The sequence below is a fragment of the Limanda limanda genome, chromosome 7 (assembly GCF_963576545.1).
Source record: "Limanda limanda chromosome 7, fLimLim1.1, whole genome shotgun sequence".
NCBI lineage: Eukaryota > Metazoa > Chordata > Actinopteri > Pleuronectiformes > Pleuronectidae > Limanda > Limanda limanda.
This window is the reverse complement of record NC_083642.1, coordinates 21,713,202-21,736,646: the sequence shown is the minus strand read 5'-3', so window position 1 is coordinate 21,736,646 and position 23,445 is coordinate 21,713,202. Positions and strand designations below refer to the sequence as shown.

General features: G+C 45.7%; 1 protein-coding gene across 3 annotated transcripts in view; it reads right to left on the bottom strand.

Annotated features, from left to right (window-relative positions):
- Positions 1-1,201: 1,201 nt before the first annotated feature.
- Positions 1,202-23,445, bottom strand: part of epha2b (eph receptor A2 b) — a 23,958-nt gene continuing 1,714 nt past the window's right edge. The window contains exons 3-17 of one of the 3 annotated variants that reach the window (XM_061075299.1): positions 21,957-22,605; positions 11,657-11,812; positions 10,698-11,036; positions 9,709-9,839; positions 9,044-9,215; positions 8,855-8,954; positions 8,149-8,204; positions 7,927-8,052; positions 7,085-7,282; positions 6,927-6,988; positions 6,565-6,774; positions 6,297-6,446; positions 6,001-6,194; positions 4,307-4,462; positions 1,202-2,873 (exon numbers count right to left, since the gene is read on the bottom strand). In XM_061075299.1, the coding sequence (XP_060931282.1) occupies positions 2,765-2,873; positions 4,307-4,462; positions 6,001-6,194; positions 6,297-6,446; positions 6,565-6,774; positions 6,927-6,988; positions 7,085-7,282; positions 7,927-8,052; positions 8,149-8,204; positions 8,855-8,954; positions 9,044-9,215; positions 9,709-9,839; positions 10,698-11,036; positions 11,657-11,812; positions 21,957-22,605 (2,808 nt within the window). In that variant the 3' untranslated portion in view covers positions 1,202-2,764. The remainder of the gene's footprint in view (positions 2,874-4,306; positions 4,463-6,000; positions 6,195-6,296; positions 6,447-6,564; positions 6,775-6,926; positions 6,989-7,084; positions 7,283-7,926; positions 8,053-8,148; positions 8,205-8,854; positions 8,955-9,043; positions 9,216-9,708; positions 9,840-10,697; positions 11,037-11,656; positions 11,813-21,956; positions 22,606-23,445) is intronic. The other 2 variants (XM_061075301.1, XM_061075300.1) reach the window with 2 other exon arrangements.

Below are 23,445 nucleotides of genomic sequence, written 5' to 3'. Positions count from 1 at the left end.
CAAACGTAATAAACCATAATTAATCTTAACTGTGGGAAAAATACAGACTGTAAATTATTATATAAGTGCAGATCAGCATTGAGGTTTGTGAAGCAGATGGAAAGCATGATCAGTGAAGCTCGACATGCAACACCATAATGACATGTCTGTGACATTAAATAACATTTCTTGTCCCTATTTTCCTTCTCATTAGTCCAAAGTCAAGGGTCTTTAGTAAGAGAAAAGTTCTGACCCTGGTGTTTGATAGAGCAGAGGAGTTCATGAGAGAGGAACATCTGATATCACGCTGGAGGTAATTTCCCAGTGCAAGAGGTGTCTAATGGCAGATCACAGTGGGATCTCTGTTTAAGACAAACTCAAAGTCAAAGTCTGAATTTTAGATTTTCCAGATTACTTTTAACTCAGTTTAATATTAGTTTGATTCAATTTGAACCCAAAAAGCATCTAATCCATATTGTAAAGCAGATACTGTGTACAGTGCAGTGTGTGTGTGGTCATGAAGCTCTTGCGTGTTTTTACAGGTTCCGACAGTGGATTCAGCAGCATTACGAGGAAATCCAGGTGGAAGTATAAACATCCTGGCACCGTTTAAACAAACATGAGCTTATCTTTGCTCTGTTCTGGGTCAATCATACAGCAAGACGTTTCATTTAAGGCTTTATTGCTCAACAAATGCACCAAAAGCAATGTCAGGTGAATAACTCCGCAATAAATGGACATTTAAGATTTTTTTTATTATTATTATTATTAAGAATGAGAGAGAGAGCAACCTTCAGTTATATTCCCAGCTCAGTGTTTATCAGGATAAATAAATAAAAGTAAAAAATAAATAGACTATTAAATACAGTATAAAACAACAGGGGAAAAAAAGAAAAGTTTGCTCTTCGATGAGGGAACTCTGAAAATGTTTGGAAAGACAGCAGAAGTAAGAGACATCTCTTTGGAGGAAGGTGATGGGAAGAACATACAAAAATATTCAGTTTGGTTATATGGCAAATAGAGAAATCATACAAAATGTACAAAGTGTAATTGGAACCAGTAAAGCAGAAAACAAAATCCCTTATCCAAAGATGGGTCTATCAGCTACAATAAAATCAAAGATACAATTGAAAACAATTTAAAAATTCAAGTAAAGGAAGGTGCGCATCAGTAACACAACGATTTGCAGTCATCAATTAAGAGAAGAGGGGGGGGGGGGGTTGAGTTGAACTCCTCAAAATGTCTTCAAAAAGTCGAAATGCTTTATTGTCAAAGCTTACAGAGAAAATGTCTGTTTAGTTTCCTCCACTCACCAGAAAAGATGTATGAGAAGCTTCTAAAACATAAACATTGAAATTGCAAAACCAAACGATTATTAAGTATGAAATCATTTCAACCACAACAAAAGTCATTGTGATTTTATTTTTTATTTTTATACTGGAGGTAAACTTCCCCATCTGCCTCTTCATTACCGGCAAGCCAACACATGTGCTGCACTCTAATTGAAACTTGTCGAATTTTGCACTTCAGCTTCAGACAAGCACTGAACTCCTGATAATTTCCGGTTATTCGCTGGATGGGCTGTATGCGAGATGTTTCTCCTGCCAGCCCCCTAGTGAAACCTTTGGATAATGTCTGAAAAACCTGATGTGAGAAAACTACAGATTACAAGAAGAATACAAATATCTCAGGATAAAAGTAAAGAGTTTTTGGTTACTAGAAGCGACACGTGATTCCCGACGTCACCTCCTGCTGCACCAGCCCTCAGCTCCAGAGTATCTGAGTTGTAGTGAGCACGTCTGAGCCGAGAACCTGCTGCTGCGTTGATCATGTTTAAAAGTCAAACTCCGGAGAAAGTCTGCACCCCATCGTGAGGACATTCCCTGGAGTTCATGTCTGAAAACAGCTTTTGATTCCATTCCTTTAGTTCAGGAGTTTTTTTTGTCATTTTTCTTGCAATTCTGAGACAAAACGAAAAGAGATCACGAAATTCTTGATCCAAGTGCTACATTATTAGGTCCTAATCGCAATGTTTCTATGGGTGGGGGGGTGTTTACCCAAACACAAAGAAAAAAGGAAACAGTGAATCTGTACAAAAAGAGTACCTCATATATATTCTAACACCACTTATATGATTATAGCTTAATTTCTGCACAGAGCCAGTAGAAGGTCCAGAAACAACAGCAGGTCAGTCTGTGTTCACACACCTAACGCCACCGTCTCTTTAAACCTGGGCCAACTCAAGCTCATCTCAGCCCTCCTGGCGCTCCGTCCTCATTGGTCTAACGGGTTGGGACCAAAAAGGGCCAATTAAAGGGAGACGCCATGACATCAGCACTGACCACAGACTGAGCCAGGGCTGGATTCCACTGCACCCCCACCATCACACTCACTGTGCTTCCCTTGTTTGTTAGACACTGGAGGGAACGAGCTCCGAGTCCTGTAGCTGAGGCTGTCCCCACAACTGGATTGATGATTGAAAAAATAATGAATTCATTTGCACTGAATTGTATCTGAACAGAAGACATGGATAATAAAAATAGATATCTAAATATCAGAGTCTAAGCGAGTCATCTACTGCCGTTGAATAATTTGCTCCATTCCCATGTGGACAAGATGAAGAAATCATGAAATCAGTCTGATTCAGTCGGCCCCAGAGGATAGGCTGATGTCCCTCTCGGTTTGGCCGATCCAGCGCCGTCCCTGCAGAGTCGCTCCAGCTCGGCTTAGAGTTCAAAGGGCTGCCTGCTTCAGTGCCCGACCTTAATTCCCTTCGTCGACACGTTCACACTGCAAACACGCTCAGGGTGCTCGTCTGGTCCTTTAAACCCAATATGCTGTAGGCAATTCTCTTCAAATGGCCAGGAAGCCTCACCCCGATGTTCTTAATATCCCTGTGAAAGAGAGACATGACAGTACATAAGCAGAGCTGCATGTGGATTTACAGTTTGGACTCGCTCCAACACATCACACACATCCTTCCTGTAATCACAGACAGTTTGTTGAAATGCTACACGCCGAACAAGTTTGATCACTGAACCAGGTTGGCTGGGTGGGGTGTGTTCCCTATTAGAAATCTGCCACGGTTTTAATTTATCTTCGCAATTAAAGGTTAATACTGAGGGATTAACTCTTCACAAGCACATGATGCAAACCTGCAGAAGCCCGGCACGTCCAACGTCAAAGCTTTAATTACAGCCTTAATTACTTAACGAGGATTCTCCCAGTTGACCATGAATCACTTGTCTGGCGAGCAGAGGGTGGGCTGTAAATAACTACTGGTTTCTCAAGAGTGCTACCAGATGCCCCGAGATGGGAAAAACCGGGGCCATGAAATCACACCCTCCTGTATGACAAATACTTCAAAAGGGTTTGTCCTCTGCTTTGCAGTCTGCCCATCTTCGCAAATCATGAGCAAGACCAACGGAGATACGTATACCATGGTAGCGGAGAAAGAAGGGTGGGGTGTGGGGGGGGTTCCTTTTGGCTGGTCATGCGGTTAGGAAAAGCTCTGGTGCTCATTATTGCCTCCAAACAACCTTATATCATGTGCTTGACTGAACCCTTTTTTCCGAAAGGTTGAGCCCATTTTGCTAAATTGCCCGCTTAGCGCTCCCACACATCTGAGAAGAGCCATTTGCCTTAAACTATCCCTGTGATAGGTTCAGGGGGTACACTCAGAGTGCACCTCCTCAATCTTTCTACGAGAACAAATGTGACGACCCTACCTGTGCGGCTTCAAATCTCATCCATCCATTTCAGTTTCCTAATCTCCTCTAGTTGCTCCTGCTCCCAAAAGGTTATTCTCTCCTCCCTCCCTCCCGCCCTCCTTTAATGTCGGAGAAGCCACAAAAGGCCTTTGCCCTAAACAGCCGAACCCAGTGGTTTTTTCGGGGCTCCAGCAGAAGTGCTGCCCAGGGCTGCGAGTGTGTGTGGGTGAAGGGAGGGATGAGAGAAAGAATGGAGAGAGGAAAGAAGAATAAGGACTGCGGCAACCACAAGCCACCACCACCAGCCGACCACAAATGAGCCCACTCCTTCTCCTTCCCTCTATTGCTTTTTCCATCTCAAACATTTCTCAAGTTGTAGCCGGGGTTAGAGATCATATTGTGCTGTTAAAAAGAAACAATCTTAGGAAAACAAATATACCAACTAGAAGCAGGAAGTTCATTACAGAATTCCTTGTGGGTGTGTGTGTGTGAAGTGGGGGGGGGGGGGGGGGGTCATACTTCATGACATATGTTCATCCTTTTTGCCAAAAACCTAAGTAACAAGTAAGTTCAGTAAATAGATCCAAGACACTTAAAGGAAATCAAATTCCACGTACTCGTTCTTCATCTGGAGGACCTGGTCCATGGTGACAATCCCAGCGCACGTGAAGTTCTCACTGTACTGGTTCATCTTGATGGACTCCAGCCATTCAGACACCGACCTGAAGGGGGAGCCGTCCGAACCGCTGGTGCTGGGCAGGCGGATGGATACACTGCAAGCAAACAGAAGTAGATCCAAATAATAGATGTGAATGATAATAATAAACGGGTTTTCCCACAACAAAAGCAGATTACTGAGAACTGTAATTACTTTGCAGGATATAAGATGGAGGGGGGGGGGAACCAGTTGGAGCAGCCGGGGCCGTTTCTGGCTTTAACGCTCCCTCACAAAAGAGAAAACATGCATTTGTACATACGATCCAAAACAACGGAACTTTAAGTTCCTCCAGGAGTTCACACATATTTCTTTCATCAGCCTGTCAGGCCTCAGGTGTCAGTTTGTCCTTTCAATGGTTGAACTAGACCTTCTTAAAGCTATTCCGCTTTCTTCCCCAAATCGACCCTCGACACGCCCTGCACTGTTTGTAGGTTAAAGTAAATGGGAAACTGCTGCATGGGCTGTTTTAAGTTTGTTTGAGCAAATCTGCAGTCAGTCCACAGTCATTAAATCCAAGTCACTCAATAAGTGTAAGTCAAGGGCCACGTTAGGAATGACAAGTCCAATACAAATCAATTCCAGGTAGAGTATCCATTTCAATTCCATTGGTTGAATAAGGCTGCATCCATTTGACTATGTTTTCAATTGTATCTGTGTTTTCTAACTTTAATGATCTCTGTCCACACAAGTGTCATGGCTCTGTTTCAGTTTTATCCCTGTCCATACTAACACGGCTGAAAACAAAGATCATGTGCGTACATATGTGGGAACCGGAATTATCACAGACTGCTCCGATAATATCTTGTCTCCTACAAATGTTATCACTTGTATTATTGTAAAATACTAAATTTAACTAACAACTGATTATCCAGGTTGTGTTCTACACTGGTTCAGGCTAAGTCCTTTTAGAGCAAAGGCCTAATGTTTAAATATTGACTGTGTTTAGTTACACGAAGCTGTTGACACTATATTATTATTGTTCCAGGATTTTCCGATGATAGTTCTAATCACTTCATTAGGTCAATTCTTTACATTGTCTCATCTTTGTGACTGAAGTCTGACTGAGAGCCAAAGTCCACAGCTCAGGCTTCAAACAGGATGTGGCCATCATTAACATTGGCGGTGTGGCCTAGGGGGTAGAGTGGGCGTTCTCCAACAAGAAGGTTGCTGGTTCAATCCCCACTCTTCCCCATCTGCATGCCGAACTGTCCTTGGCAAGATACTGAACCCCTAAATGGCCCCTCAGAAAATGTTGAGTGTAATAAAAATGTGAGTCGCTTTGGACAAAAGCGTGAGCTAAATGACATGTAATGTAAAAAAAAAAAAAAAAAAATCATGTAACATCACTGCTCCTTCTTTCATGAAGAAAGTTCTCTTTCCTCATGAAATTCATATCACCAGCCAGAAGCAAAACTCATAGAGTTCTGAAGAGAGGTGGGACTTAACATGAAATCTCTATTAGTTGTATTGGAAACATTGTGGTTATGCGGCTGTTTCCAAAAACTGGATGCTGATAGTGGCAGCAGCTACCGTAGCATTAGTACTAGAGTTATGCATTTCAAGCCCTTAGTCTGGTATGAAAACAAATCTTACCGTGGGTCAAAGTCCGCGATGGTCTTCAGGGAGTCTGGGCTCCGCAGCAGCTTGTCCAGCAGGCTGACGATGTCTCCGAACCGTGGCCTCTTGGAGCGATCCTGCAGCCAACACTGCAGCATGAGCTGGTAAACGGTGGAGGGGCAGTCCATGGGCGCCGGCAGCCGAAAGGCCTCGTTGATAGCTTTCATGACCTGCAGGCAGTTTATCAGGGGACTGATTAGATCTTCTGTCACTGATAGGTTGCTATCAGTGACAGAAGATCTATGTTGACGTTTATCCACGAGGAAACTCACCTCATGGTTACTCATGTCCCAGTAAGGCCTTTCGCCAAAAGCCATGACCTCCCACATGACGATGCCAAAGCTCCACACGTCACTAGCTGAGGTGAACTTCCTGTACGCTATTGCCTCTGGAGCCGTCCATCGAATGGGGATCTTGCCTCCCTGTTCAAGAACAAGGCTTCAAGTTAGAGACAGAGGGAAAAAAAGAGTAACTCATACCCTTCGCGCTAGGAGGGGACTGAGGTGGGTATTTTTACCAACAGGGATTATATCTACTTACACTTGTGGTGTACGTCCCCTCAGGGTCGTCCTCCAGCACACGCGACAGGCCGAAGTCGGACACTTTACACTCCAGGGTGTTGTTGACCAGGATGTTGCGGGCAGCCAGGTCCCGGTGGACGTAGCTCATGTCAGAGAGGTACTTCATGCCGGCAGCGATGCCACGCAGCATGCCCACAAGCTGGAAGGAGGAAATCTCGCCATCGTGGTCCTGACAGGGGGAAAAAACAAACACATATTAATTTGAGTTCGTCACCAAATAACAGAAATATGATCGCTCAACATGGAATGCCAGATGTAAATCCTGGCAATAGTCACAGTAAAGAAATTTCCATCAACAAAACTGGTATGTGTTGGACTTACTTTCAGGTACCTGTCCAGTGCTCCATTCTCCATGTATTCAGTCACGATCATGGCATGTTTAACTGCACACACACAGAAAACAACTAAATACTTGCCCAAACTGGCCAGAAATGGAGAAAAATGTGCAAAAAATGTGTATCAAAAGGTGCGAAACTCACAGAAATCCTTACATTTGGTGACCACCCCCTCCAATCGAATAATGTTCTGGTGGGAAAACTGTCCCATGATGGAGGCCTCGCTCAGGAAGTCCTGCCTCTGTTTCTCCGTGTAGCCCGGCTTCAGGGTCTTGATAGCCACCGCCACCTCTTTCCTCCCCGGCACCTTCAGAATACCTCGGTACACCTCTCCAAACTCCCCTGCAGGAGAAGAAAACCCATCAGGAAAGTGATATCAGATGAATGTGCGTTTGTTTTCTTTGATGGGTTTCCAGCTGAGTGATGAGAAGGAAGTTTTGCCCGGGGCGCTCCTGCAGAGGTGTGTCCTGTCTGCGTGTTGAGAGACCGAGGCTATGTTGTGTAATTGGTGGATGGCCTGTGGTGTGGGAGCATGGGAATCAGCTGTCACATGAGGAGAAATGGGGGGATATGCGGCCGTGGGAATCAAGGGGGGGTGGAGGTTGAAAAAAGACGGCGGGTTCAAAGGGTAAAGGTGGTCTCGCTTGAATAAACGTATCATGTATGAAAGATGTGTAGGGCCCAGGAAGGTGCTCTGATGTCCTTCCAAAAATACAGTCTCTGCTACACTTTCTTTTGTGTAATTGTCAACCTGTGCCAAAACACATAGATCCCGCTGCCAAGAGTTGCAACACAACAAAATGTCTCAACTTGTTGGGCGAGAGCTCAGCCAGATAGATGATAATCTGGCGGTTAACTACCATCAGTCAGCTGCTTGAGCTGTGGAAAAGGCTCAATATAAACAGTGAACCTGGGGATTGGAAAAATCTATCAACATCTCGGAGTTAAGCCCCTCAGCAGATTGTCTCAGCAGTGTTGTCACTCACCAGCTCCAATGACTTTCTGTTTGGTTATGTGGCTGGGTTGGATTTCAGTAGCAAACTTCAGCACGGCTATGTTGGGGTCCTCGTATGTGTGTGGATCCACGTAGGTCTTCAGAGGCTTCAATTGCTCTGTGAGAAAAAGAAAGAGGATTTGTTTAAAACCAATGATTAATATAAATAAATGAAGTAATGTGAAATAGAGAAAGGACATTTTCTGTTCTCTACCTGAGCTGGAGAAGTAGGTGTCCTCTGGTCCTTGTCTCGTGTGAGAGTTTCTTTTCCTGAATAAAGAAATAAAACCCACATGCAAAATAAATATTCATCTTTCAAACAACATTTTTATCCAGTTCATCTGCCCTCTTTGATATCGATAGCACATAGCAACCTTTGTAACAGTGGATCTAGGTGTACTAAGATCCCGTCACTGGTGCAATGTGTCCGTTCACAGAGAAGCGGCCCTTTGATAAAGGCTGACGACAGACTGTGTTTGCCAAGCTGACTGAAAGACAGACAAGCAGGCGGGAGGGAGGTGGACGGACTGGCCACACACTGCTGAGCACAGGCCCAGGTCACCTTTACAAAGTGCCTGAAGTCTGCCGCAGAAAGAACCAAGCGCCTCTTATCACCGACAATGTACCACTCTGGACCAATTTCCTTTCAAAAGCCCCGACACTCACTAAAATGTAATCATTGAGCATTGACAAGGCTCATTCAACGCAAGTTCTCCCCCAGTGAGTGCTGGGACACAGACACAGATAAAGGAGGAAGAGAAAGGTAGCTAAAGGAAGAGAGAAGGAAAGAGTGAATGCAACGGCCATTTGGCGGCCCCACAAAGGAAGGGCAGAAGAATGAGAGAGGAAGCCGGTAAATGAGGGTGTATTCCAATTGATTAACAGGACGGAGGGAGAAGGAGAGGGAGAGCAGCACTGACCGTCTGCGTAGGAACAGGACCACGACCACTATGAACAACATGGCCGCTCCTCCAACTGCTGCAGCCAAATACACTGCTGTGTTCGGGGTGGGGTGTCCTGCTGAGGGAAACAAAGTGTAGGAGCACATCAGAGAAATGCTCCACTGAACAGCAGCAGAGCGTCTTCTACAGTGGGTTTTTCCTCTGTACCTTCAGAGGAGGTCTCAAACTGCTCCTCGATGCTGGAGGCCCCCCCGCTGCCGTCGCTGCTGAGCGCCTGAACCCTGAACAGGTAGGCTGTGCCGGGGGCCAGCTCGCTGATCTGCACAGAGTTCTTCTCCAGCATGTGCACCACGTAGGTCGTCACATCCAGGTTGTCACCCTAGGAGACAGAGGAAGGGACATCAGAGAGTTGGAGTGTTATTGTTGAAGATGGAAGCCACATTTTTAATTTTTCGCAATTGATTAGTGTCATTAGTGTTGCTCAAACATTTCTACAATATCTGCTACTTTCTATCGTTCGTGTGCTGGATGTTTTTGTAATACAGCTCTTATAATGCATTACAGCAAAGAAACAAATGGGCTTTTACTTTTAGACAACTTGCTAAAGAGGAAACTATTCTATGAAACCTGCTGCCATGATAGAGATCAGCACCAACGACACCCGATGATGATCATTGTTTGTAAACATTTGTAGAATTAGTAGGTAGATTTCACATCAAAGCTCAACCTTGAAACATTTGCCTGGATCTGTTTTTCATGTTTAATATCTTAGAGGATATCTAGCTTTAAACTTTCAGAGTGGGAAATGTAGAATAACATAATATGAACTCTAATTTCAACAGAGAGCAGAGGAGTGGAGCAGAGTGGGGTACCTTCTTGCGATAGGTCAGTTCGTAGCGGATGGGCTGAGGCTGGATCCGTGGTCGGGGTGATACGTCCCAGGAGAGGGACAAGCTGGTGGGGGTCCTATCAACCAGTCTCATAGAGGTTAACTTGGGAGGATCTGGAAGAAGAGAGTAGTGAATGCTTCAGTATCTTTGGGAAATGAAAAAGTCAAAAGATATAACAGAAATTATGCAATCTACCCTTTCTGTTAGGGATGGGGGGAAAAATCGATTCAGTTACAAATCGCGATTCTTGTGAATGCCTCCCAAATCGATTTAAAAAAAAAAAAAAAACATTTATTTATTTTTTTAAAAACATATTTATTGGTTTATACGGGGGGGGGGTATATGGGGGGAGCAACATCACCCCAGAGCATGTTGACCAGCTCTTGTTTTTGCACAAGAATCTAAACATACCCAAGCACTAGCTTTGTATCGCCTACATGCAAACAACAATAGCCTACTTTTTGTTTATTTCAAGGTTTATATTTTAAGTAAACCTATATTCATTCTATTTAATTTACCTTTTATTTATTGTTTAAAAGTAGCCTAAGTGGCATACATTTCTTAATCTGTCAGTTTGTGTGCAGTTGACAGGGGCTATACAATAATAGGGCACATTTTTATTTATTTTCTCTATTGGCTGCCCGGCAGTCATTAAGTTAATGTTAATATTTGAAATAAAACTTGTAAAGCTCTAAGTGAATTTGACTGTGTTGTATTTGAAGGTATGATTCAGCATTTTTCCATGGTTCAGTATTTAAAAAAAAAAATAACCAAAAGAAATCCCAGGAAATCGTAATATCGAATCGCAATACTTACAGAATCGCAATACATATCGTATCGCCACCTAAGTTTCGTGATAGTATCGTATCGGGAGGTCGATGCCGATTCCCGGCCCTACTTTCTGTTCCCCCTACTGCAGCATGATTCTACTAGTAAAGGGTTAGGGTTAGCCTCATGTCAGCAGCACTCACCTGTGTAGTGCAGAAACGTAGTCAGGGCGCTGGTGGATGGTGGCTTACTGGCGGCCAGCGTCACGCCACTGTGTGCCTCCACGGTGAAGGTGTAGTTGAGGTGAGCATCCAGCTCGCTCACTGAAACCTTGGTGTCAGTCAGGCCCACGCTGGTGGGCTCATAGCGGATTTTCTCTCCGCAGGGCTGGCACACTACGCCCTCGCAGCGCTGGCATTCAACGCTGTAGGTGACGTCAGTTCTCCCTCCGGTGTCTTCTGGTGGAGTCCAAGAGAGGAGGAGCTTTCCTGCTGAGAGCTGGGTGGTGGTGGCCACCAGGTCCCGCGGGGCAGAGGGAAGACCTGATTGAAAAAGAGATCAAGAGTTCAACCAAAGAGGAATAAGGGTTGTTCCTTTTTCCCACGACATGAGAAAGTCAAAATAAACATCCTTTGAATTTTAAAGGAAGTCACACAATCATGAGATTAAAACCTTTAAACCGTTGACTAATATTTGCAGAGAATACAAGTGCAACAAGAATAGAATATTTAAGCCCTGCTCATCCTACACAAGTCAAACACAAGTCACTTCCTGTGCCAAATTGTTGTATTTACAATGTGACACTCAGGTGTGACAATGATAGCATATGACGCTCAAGGCCCTTTTCACTGGTTATAAAAAACACTAACACGATAACACCTGGTTTTTGTCTGCAATGGGAATGGATTCAGTTGGAATTTGCTCCTGGGTCATATGTTTTAATCAGCTCCAATCAGCAGTGATGGAAATGTGACATCCGGATGATTCCGCTAATTTGGCATGGCAGCGAGAAGGTAAACAGAGGGTAAACAGGGAATGGAAACAGAACTCCTCTACTGGAAACGAGTAATGATTTAGTGGCCTTTTCAGTGGGTTTAATTGTGTATACCCTCAATGTTTTCTTAACACAAGCTTCTCATATAAGATCAATGGGTCTCATTACCGGAGCAGGGTCCAGTGGGCGGATCCGTTGGCGCTCTGTAGAATCCGTCCTTGCAGGGACAGAACAAAGCCCCGGAGTCCAGCCTCTGGGTGTTGGTAGGACACTGTTCACACTTGTCACTGAGAGCATCGGTTTTGAAGAAGCCAGGCTGACATTCTGCAGAGACAAGAAAAAACATTTACATAAGCAGGAGAACAAGCAAACCAGTGACTTCAGGCAACATCCTGTATGATGCGGCACATAGGCAGTTCATTCAAGTGATAAAGATCGGTCCTGGTGTGAACTCTTCACCTTGTGAGCAGGACAACGAGGCCGAGTGGATGTGTTATTATGTCAAGGCTAAAGGTCAGGTTTGGACGAGTCACAGAGATATGGGAGAGAAAACAGAGGCATGGCTCTGCACAGTGTTGACTCTACTCTTTCAAACACTGTCCATCCCAGCTCACAGGAGCCCAGCCCTAAAACTAAAACACATACTCCTTGCGTCGCTGGCACTCCTACTCTTTACTTTTTCAACCAACAACTCCTCTCTGCTGTTGCTTTCCGATTGTCTGTCTGTGTCTCTCTCTCCGTCTCTCTCTCTCTCTCTCAACAAACACAACCAGTCGTCCCACATTCCACAACATCAGGTCAGTCTTCAAAGTAGTGAGACAATCGAAAAGGAAGACAACCTAAGTCAAAGAAAGCTCCAAGAATAAGAAGAGACACAGCTTTATGCAGAGCTTCCGTCTGCACTCAACAGGCTATTGCATTGTTTCTCCCTCAAACCCCCACATGCAGACTGTGGAAACCGTATCGCCGAGATAGGATGACATCTAATTTCACACGTCCAACACAGGATAAAGAAGTGCAGGTAGAGGATCCAGCTGTGTGTAGCAGTGGTGAAATCTGAACTTAATACGGTGTGAAATTTCTGAGAGGGCGCGCCACGAAGGAGAGTGAAAATGAGACGGCCCCTGCTTTAAGTCTCCAAGAGCATTCCAACGGCTGCTGCTCATGTCCTCACACCATCACACATTCATCCACGTACACACACACACACTCATGCGTTCACTGCACACATGCAGGCACGAGCATATGTAGGCACAAAATACACATACATGTAGGCAAAGCACACCCAGGGACACATGGGGAAATCAGAAGGATTATGCCCGCTGCCTGTCACCTGTTCATGTCCCTCTTCCATGTCGATTCAGCCTAGTCCAGCACACGCGCGCGCACACACACACACACACACACACACACACACACACACACACACACACACACACACACACACACACACACACACACACACACACACACACACACACACACACACACACACACACACACACACACACACACACACACACACACACACACACACACACACACACACACACGGTATACAGACATCTTTGCTTCCGTCCCTCCAAGTCCTTTGCCTGCCATGTTTAAAAAGCTCATGACAGATGATGATCATTAGATGTTGTCAATGCCAATGAGGAACAGCATCTAGGTGCAGGGAAGATAAAGAGAAAAAAAAGAGAAAAGAGAGAAAAGAATGCAAGAATAAAATGGGAGATGTTCATGGCGCATGAGTGATCAGACTGGGCAGGAGGACATGATAGCCTATGGAAATGAAGGTTGCAAAGCCAGAAACTGAAGTGCGTGCCAGTGACCAGAGGAAGCAACGGAACATAAAGTCAAAGGCAAACACAGAGTTTTCATGTCAGATTCCAGCTGAGGAGAGGAGACAGAGGAGATTTAAGAAGTGGAGCCAAGGACGAAGATAATATCAGATTCACTCAGAGATACTGTCTCGGTCTGTGGCTGCGTTTCAATGCACTTCAGCTGAATGGAGTTGGTTCTGGAAGCCTTCAGTGACCACACACACAAGACACAATGCACACGGCTCCCACTCCATTTAAATCATATCGAGGGGATTTACTCGACTGACCATGAGCTTTACTTCGCCTGCGATCAGCTTTTTTTCCATCATTGTGGCTGAGCTGTGGCCGAGCTGCTGTGAAGAGTTGTGCATTAACTGAGGAGTGCGACAACAATGGTGGAGAGTAAACACACTCAGCATGTGAAGAATTTGTAAGTTTGTCCAATAGGCTGGCGTGTTACTCAATCCTCCCCTTCAACACAACATCTTTTCTCTTTCTCTGCCAGCTGTTTCCCTAAAATCGACTGCTACTCATTAACGCGCACGAGGCCGAGGATGGGCGAGTCAGAGGAGAGGTGGTGTGAGGGGACAGAAGGTTCAAGGAAGAAAGACAGGAATACTGTATCCTGCTGGGGGTGGAAGAAAAGACGGGAGGAAGAAAAGACACAGGCTAGGGTGAACTCCTCTATTGAGAAGGGGGAACAGCTGCTGCCTCAAACCCAGATTCATACCCCGACCTCTCCTCCTCGTAATCCCCAAATTCCTTCCTCGCCTCCTTTCTCTCCTCCCAGTCCTCACCAAAAAGGCTCCCAGCTAACCCATTAACATTGCTATTCACCACTGACCAGCAGGCAAGGAGAATGCCACGCCATTCAAGTGCTGAAAGAAAAAAACATACCCACACAAGCATTGCAGATGGGAATAACCAAGATGCCACATGGCAACTGAAGAGAGGAGGACTAGCCTCTTTTTGGCGCTCCGGGGCCGGCTGCGATGCTTCGTGGTCAGGCCTGCGGAGGCGATGGCCTTACTCTGCGAGCTGCCTCTATAATCAAGACGCATTCCAGTGCACACCACCCAACAGGAGGCCTGTTGCACAGCGGCTCCACTGCAGCTTCATCTTCAGCCTGCCTCTGTGTGGTTAAGGTGAACGAGTTTGTGCATCTCTAATGCATGAGTCACAGGGACAGTCAATTCAGATGACTCTCTGCCGAGGTATTTAACAAGAGGATTCTTCGACAAAAGAGCAAAGCCTAGTGAAAGGAAAACTTCCTGGTTCCATGGGCAAGGTGGAGGGGTTGAATTGTTGAATTGTTGCTGGGCACAACAGGAAGCAGGAAGCGTGAGGCTGACGCGGCCTTCCTTCCTAAAGCAGCCAATCAAAGCATGGAAACACAGGGGAGCGTGACCAAGAGGAGAACCAGCACTCAGAGCACCAGAGTCCAGCGACAGAATAATAACCTAAGAGGAAGCCAAAGCGTGTTGATCCAACATGAACGAGGGCTTTAAACCTGGGAGGGTGGGCTGTTTAAGATTTATCCTCCCTCTCATAAACAAATGTCTCTCAGCCTCTTCTAAGTCGAGACATCTGACAAACATAGAACAGCCACTTCCCCCCCCTATTGCTACAAAGCAAGGAACTGTTTGTCATCTGAGAGGCCCCTGTGCACCTTGAGTGGCTCTGTGTTTGTTTATTGAGAGTGGGTGCAGGGGCCTGTTACGTTCTGGGAGCCTGAGTGGCTCTGGAGTGGGGGGAGCGCCCAAGGGGACCCCCCCCCCCCCCCCCGGTTTGTCGGCAGGAGTTAAGATGGATGAGATGGCGACAGTGATGAATGTACGGTGGGATAGACGGATGAATGGGTAACATGGGGGCTTGACAACAGGAATCGGCCTCAGGACTGGAAAGGTAAGTGGTGTAGGGGGGCCCCCCCACACAATCAAGTCCGGCGCTGGGCTTCTAAGAGACAGAAAGGTCATGTCTGCCTCAGGGCAGTTGTGAGTTAAACTGTGCCCGGCTTACAGGGAGTCAGTGGCCAAGTCAAACAAACACATGCTCGCAGTGATGAGGAGGAGGAGGAAGAAAGAGTTGCAGCAGCAGCAGCCGGTGGGATGGAGGTCCAATTCAGAAGTATGGCCGGTGAACAACAAAAACATGTTGGATAAATAAATCCATACAAAATGAAGACAATATCTTGATCCTTATCAGGGCAGCTCCATAAAATATATTCTGGAGGAGAGCGAGTCCTTTCTTCATCTGCAGCTTCGACTGCTCCATCTCCCCCCCACCCCCCATTTGTCTTTCCCGAGGTGCTCAGACCCGTAATTGCAATATGTCATGTCATTTTGTTTGTATGCACGGTGACAACGTGTCATTAGCATTTTGGGGGAGTCGGATGGTCCGTGGAACAAAGGGGGTCTCTGATGGGGGAGGAGGTGAGCCAGAAACATGAGCCAAGGGGTCACTGAGGTAGACAGGAAGGGAGGGGTGGAGTGGTGGGCAGCAAAGGTGTAGGGGCTGATGAAAGTGTGCGCATGTGGGGGGGGGGGTTGTGGGGGACATTAGTCAAAAGGATTAGCTGACCAATGGAGCAGCTGTAAGGGCATTACATCTGTTTTACAATTGCACTCAGGCTTTCATCTGGGGTTGTTAACAAAGGTAATAAATTCCCTGAATCCCCCCCCTTCTCCTTTCTCCTAGCTCTGTCCACCCAGACCCACAGACAGAAGAGGAGCACTGGGACTGAGGAGAGGAATCAAGGAGGCACAAAGCTCGCTCAAAAATAAAGTGAAATAAAGCAGAAGGCCCTGAGGAAACGAATCCTGGCGGACATAAAAGTCACAGACTGTTTCCTGAGTTTCCTCAGCTGCACCACAGCCGTGGTCATCTGGTCACGTTTCTCCGTGTTGCTGGTCGAGTCCAGACAGCCAGGTGGGAAACACAACACCAGTTTTACTGCAACGCTCTGAGCCAACAGGTCACACACTGGAAGCCAGTCCACTTCCTGGTTAGGGGAAGGGGAACAGAATGGGACCAAATGCACTAGTAAACGGAATGACACAAAATGTGGCTGAGCGATGCCGCCGAGTGCCGAGCGACAAAGGAAAGCCCTGAGCCGACGGGTTGGGGAGTCACCCAGGGATTAGGTGACCTCCGGCTTCCGCTGCCGGCTCGTCCTGTTAGCAGTGAAGGGTGGGTGGGTTGTCGGGGGGGTGTTACTGACTGACATGGTGGAAGGAAAGTGCTGACCTCACACACCAGCAGTACAATGCAATGCGCTTAACATTGCCATGGACTCCCCCCACCCCGTCCACCACCACCACCACAACACACACACAAAGATACACACAACCTCCAGGCTCAGGAATGTCATCAAGAGGAAATATGTCCCAACTTCCCCCCCCACAACCAACACACATGCTGAACAGCCCAGAATGGCTGAGGCTCAGTGATGTGACTAATGGCAGCAATGAAATCAGGAGACTGTACTTGAACTCAAACAAACTAACAGAAAACAGGAGAATATTGAGGCAGACATTTAATGAAGTATTTATAGTTATATTGTGTTGTTTAATCACCTAAAACTGAGAAACATTATGTTTTCTAGATGCCACTAAATTCTACACACTGAACCTTAATGGTCCTTCTCTAAACAAATCTCTGAATCAAAAATTAGCTATGAGTGATCATTTGCAAGCCTGTTAACTTTATGATTATAATCTGTAATTGCTATACGCAATTTTCATATCAAGTGGCAAATAAACAGGGAAACTAATTAATCAGTAAATGCAGCTTTAAATATGCATCCTATTTTTTTTCACCATTCTAACAACCATAATACAAAATCACCATCTGTGGGTTTGAGTTACTATGTCGGCCTCCACCCTAAAAATGGCCGATCCAGCAAAAACAGATTGTCATTAGCTTCAATGTGCAGTACATCTAATGGTAACATAGACAGATTATACATAACAGTTGACACCGACTGGTTTCTATGCTTTCTGACACATCACAGGCTCGAAACCATCAGACTGATCAACACTTCGTAAACCACAACAGTGCAAACCCTAAAATCCAAAATAAAGTGCTGCTTAGGCCTGCAGCTCTCCTCTCTGCTACATTTCCTGTCATCTTCCTCACACTAACTGCCAGTGCTCTGTTCACTAAATATTTGACCCAACAAGACGGTGCACGACACCACTTGAAAGCATCTTCAGCGTCCCCCCCATTAAACCAACTCCCACAAGTTCAGCCTGCTAGCAGACGTTACCTTGGCACAACATCTGAGAGATCCACAAATTCAAAGTAATCACTGTGGCTCTCCTGAGCCGATCAAGAAAAGGAGAGGTTATATCCAGCCCGCGCATCTAAATGAGCAGCGCTATCCGACCTACACCTTTATTTTACATTTCAGAGTCCGACAACAGAGGCCACGAGCCCAAGGAACTCGAGCAGAAAATTTCAATGTGGGGATTATCCCACCGGAGTGAGATGATTCCATTATGTGAAATCTACCCTAAGCCAACTAAATCAAATCCCTGAGACGCTGAGGTGTGGTGCTAGGTTCACATTGCTTCGTATACTCCCCATCAGATAAGCTGAAATTGCACAAGTCCTGGGCCTTAAAGGGTCAGGGGATATTATGATGAACCAGCTTGTTCCAGGTATGAGCAGAGTTAAAGACTGTTCAGTATGTAAAACCTGATCTCGGCTTTTGTACGATGTATATTTCAAACAGTCAGCAATCCAAATCGCCAAAATACAGCAACAAAAACAGGAAACAAACATTTCACTTCATTAAATGTGTATGCATTTACAACTATGTGAAAAGGGGCAGTTTTTCTGTCCCTCTCTGCTAAACCCTCTGATTGGCAGAATTGTTTAAATTTTGCCTGTATTTATATTTATTATTAAGTCAGGAGTGGAGAAAGGTATTCATGAGAGAGCAACACAAGAACCGTATACAGTCTAAATACTTCCATCAGGGCCGTGTGAAACGGGATGTTTAAACTCTATTGGTGTCATATTCATGACCTGTGCCAAAAACACAGCCAAAAATAACAGTGGCTCTGTGATTTCATAGACAACAAGATCACAACAAATGAGGAAAAAACGGATTGTTTGTACTTTGTACTGCTTGCGCAACAAGCTCTCGAGTGCATTGCATTTATGGTCATGGGAATTATGTCTTGAGATAAGAAACTCTCAAATAAATACAAGACAAGAGGAAAACTGAGGCCGAAGCAGAAGGAGTCTTCGGGGAGGAGGTTGAGAGAGATGCAGAGAACGGCACAAAGGCAAAAAAAGCAAAGCAGAACCAGTAGTTACTTTGCTTGAAAAGCACAAACACACCCAAGTCAATTACTACCCATACAAATCACTCACCACAGGGCGCACTCACACAGCTGTAACTTAGTCACCAACTGTTACACATCAGCTGAGGATGAGTTTGGAGACACGGTCAGAGAGGGAAAGGGGGGGGGGTGGGGACTCGGGAAAATCGTTTACTGGAACGTCTTTGGCGAAAGAAATAATAACTTTACTGGAACTCACTGGACAGTTGTTCCACCGAGACGCCATTTTCTCCGAGACACCAAAACTGCCTTGAGCGGTCTAAATATTCCACACAGTGTCTCCCTTTTTAAATACAGCCTTGCAAAAACCATAATGTTGGATTAAGCCCTATTTGTTGAGGCTTTAGTGTGGCTGACGAGGTGTGGACCTGGACGGTTACACACAATCCCGAGGACCAGCTGGGGCAGCCAGTGGTCCTTTGTGGGGATGACACAAGTATGCTGTTCTATTGTGCCAGGGAGGATTATGGGTAAGGAAGGGCGTGATAGGCACTGGAGGAAAACTGTCTCAGTGTCAACAGTGAGACACAAGTGGAAACACAGCCAGAATTAAAAGGGCAACCACCTAAATGCAAAAAAAGTTCCAATGGTTTTTCCTGCATTAACAGAGAAAAAAAGGGAGATTAAAGGCATTATCTTATTTTTGTTGGTAACACCAATTCATTTACTCACGTACTGCAACCTAATATATATTTTTAGATATGTAAGTATTTGAGTGCAGTAACGAGAGATGAATAAAAGCTTTAAAAACCCACAAAAAAAAACAGTCACCAGTCTTATGACGATCATGGTAACAAACATAAATCTTGACAGCGGTTTTCAACGCACCTTCTCTACTTCAGCCTTTTTACAGTTGATGCTGATGTATTTTGAGGACAAAAATAATTCTCCGTTTACAGATGACTGCAATGCTCACATTAAAAACAAAGCCCCGGTCTGTGCCTTGCTTCAGACGGTTTTGATTTACAACAAGCACATAAAAGCTTTTACATTTGCTTCTCTAAACACTCCGGTGGGTCTGCAGGGCGAAGCGAGTGATGTGTTTTATCTTTAGAGTCTGTTTGTCTGAAGGAAGGACTCTATAGTTAGTATATGAGCACAGTTGGCCTCCGAGAGAGGAGTGCCTCATGCCACCTACGGATACCTCAACGGGCAGCTTAAGGAGAAACAGAGACTGGAAACACACTTTGACGGACGAGTGATCTCCAAGCCAAGAACACCAGTGAGCAGTGAGTGCTGATGACGAGACCGAGACGAGAACCAGATAAAGTCACAGATTTCTGCTCCAACAGGTCCTGTGGGGCCGAGGAGCCATAAAACTGAGCGATCACATCGCTGAACATGGAAACTTTCAACCCAAGTCAGAGCAAAAAGCACCACAAGTCAAGTTCTGCGGTTTCTCCCTCAACAGCGCGCAGCCCGGGGAAGGAGAAGGGAGAATGATTAACTGTGTCTGTATTAGATTCCATCTAAAGCCTTTTTGAGCCGTACAACTCAAACCTGCACTGCAGTCCTATGATTCATGTCCACCTTCCTGCACCAACTGCCCTCATGCATCTCCGCCCCAACATTTGACTTCATCTAGTCATCCAGGGGAGGGGGGGTTCTTTGTGCAGTACATTTTATGTGAGGCCTGATGTGGTGCTGCTCTTCCTCCCCTGGGAATTCCACAGGACTGGAGTAATGCTGGGAGGCTCCTCCTCGGCAAACTGATCAGGAATGTCCCGACCGAGTGGGAGAGGAGGTGGAGGTGGAGGTGGGCTCCTCCAGGCTCGCACGGGAAACACAGCTCGGCATTGTTCACCCTACCTTTACATTCCATTCCTCACCTCTCTCTGTTTCAGAACCAAATCACACCGCTCCACTAAACACAACCTCTCCATCACTTTTGGGTGAGTCTCCTCTCTCACTCCTTCCTGCCTCTCCTATACTTCTCCGCCTCCTTCCTAATCATCTCACCTGGCACTTTCCCGCAGCTGAAAATGAAGCAGTGACAGAAAACTTCATCACTTCGATCAGCCTGTTGCCAGTAGAAGGGAAAGCAAAAACCAGTGTGAGCAGGCTGCATGTGGGATTACAACTGTAGTCCAAGGTGAGTGTGCCCGGGGGGGGATTACGAGTACTCATACCTGTAGAAGTGTGTTTCAGGTCATGTGTGCATGTGTGCGAGTACAAATGAGTGTGCCAAATAAAAGCAGCATGAGAGGAGGAGGAGTGCTTTGGGCTGTTCTGTCACGGAACAGATCTCAACAGGTCCTTGCATGCCGGCCTGTTGTATGTTCACATACACAGCTTGAGTCACACAATACACCCCATAGCTGAGGCTCAGTGTGTTTGTGAAAACAGACAGGGAAGAGGGACGGAAGATGGACATGTCTGTGGCATGCCCGATCACATGAAGAGGGTCTCTGAGGCCCCCACCCACACCAGCGTTTGAGATGCTAATCCATCACAGTACAGTAGCCTCCCGACTTCTTTCATCACACTGACAGCCCTTCCCACAACAATGAAAGCCTTTTTTTGCACGGCTTAAAATACAACTATGCCAAAACTACAAAGTCAAAAGGACTGAGTGATGGCTCCATGCTGCAGCACACCCATATCCACGTGAGATAAGAGAATGAGAGAGCAGGAAATCACCTGATGCAACAGCCTTTGAGGTATGTACTAGGTGTTGTAACAGGTGAGGTGTTAGAGCTTGACTTCCTGTTCAATGAACAACTTCTTAAATGGTTTCATGTTACGATTGTTGCCAAAATAAAATATGATAAAGATTTCCCCATAGCCGGTGCTAACAGATTGCTATTTTGATCTAATCAGAGATGAAACTAAATTTAGTTTTTTTTAAAGAGGCTTCAACCTTAATTGTTGCTCAGAGCATGAGCAGTAGCATTTAATAGTGAAAGCAAATTGTGCATGATAAAACTTCTCCACTGAGCTTAGATCCACACCCGAAACTCAAAAGTGCATTTCCTAATTTTATAGGTATCGGTTCAAGGTCAGGGATGATGCCGTGACATGTACTAGTAGGCCTAAACATTCCTTCCATCACACAGGGGCTGTGTCAGCCAAGGGGAGAATTCCATTGAACAATGATAATAACAGCTATGATAAATATCCGCAAACTGCCATTCAACCGTGTTAGACAACCTACGACAAAGGAATTGAGGTAAAAAAGGTGACCGAGGCCGAATTGTCAATTACAAAAAATTGCCTTATCATAAGAACTTAATCCAGGATTTACATCAACATAAGATGATGTGTCTGGTGTACCAATTATGCTATGGCCCTTACCTTGACACGTATCTTTGACCTCTTCATAGCCTGCTCTGCACTGACACTGTCCGACTGGCACCACCCACTCTCCGTCCACGGTGCAGTAGATGCGAGGCCGCTCCTCGCTGACGGCGTTATCCACACAGTCCCCGTTCACTTCCCTGAGAGCCTGGTTTTCACCTCCTGCCACGGTCTCAGGGAATGACGCCAGGCTCTTCACTGTGGATGCACACGTTTTGTAGTAGACTCTGACAGAGAGGAGAGCAACGCAGGCTCCAATGTCTTGAAAAGCCAAGTAGAAGCCTTTTCGAGACAGGTTTTCCACCACTTTGGTCTCCGTGTTGATGCGTAGGTCGTTTTTGCCAGTGATCTCATCGGGAGCAATGGTGGCCACTTTCTTAAACTGGCCCTTCCGGAAGGTAGTGCCCACGTCTGCGTCCGACTCAGATGTAAAGAGGTTGAAGGTTTCTTTGCAGGTCAGTGAGGCACCGTCGAAAGAGTTGCAGTCACGCACAATAAACTGGATTTCAACGAAAACCCGTGAAGCCGTTGGACGCCTCTGGATGAAGGTGGTGCGCAGCCAATTGTCCTGGTCACGTTCCCCGACATTGCAGATGGAGTAGGTGTAGAGCTGGGAGCCGTTCAGAGTCCTCTGGACGACCTCCCACTGAAACGAACCACAAACATCAACAAGTTTAGAGGTAGGAACAGTGACCCCTGGGGAGCCCCTAAGAAAGCTGGGCTGAACCAGCGCTGTAAGGGAGGCAAAAATAGGACCAAAGCAGTTCACATGCGAGTTCCACCACTGTAATCTAATCCTGGAAACAAAAACAGTCTGCATGAAGGGACACCCATGGCCCCACACATTGCTTAATTGCTCCCCCTGAATATTTTAGTAGCCCTTCAATGCAATAACACATTTCTGCAACATGGAGAATTCCATTTTATTAGCATTTACAGCATGGAGTGTGAGAAAGCATATCTGACATTGCAAAGATTCCAAATTATTTCCTTGGCATGCCATCGTTCAGGTTGGTGTCTTCCCCAAGGCTTGAAGCTCGCAGACTAAATAATAGGACAGATATTTCGAAAACAAAAACCCATTGTGTCTTTTAACATAACCTTGGCTCTTGAGGAACAACTGTGGCAGTGGCAGAGCCTTTGCTTTTAATCAAAGAAATGTGCTTTGTTGGCTGAGTGTGTGGCTCTGCGTGTAAACTTGATGTACAACAGCAGGACCAACACCTCTATTAAACAGCTGGTGAACTTTTTATGAGGGGTCTTTAAAACCTAAAATAATAATTCTCATAAGTGATGGTGGTAACATGAGTATAAATCACTGTAAAAAAAAATTCCAGTGAACTTTTAAAATTTACAACACACCATGCTGAAGTGAAACTTGGGTTTTAAGTGATTATTTAGGCAGAGAAACCTCTTTGAGAAAAGTAGGGTGAGCCACTGTAAAGGCCGGCGCATGCTTCTGCGTTTTCACGGGAACGGAGACGCA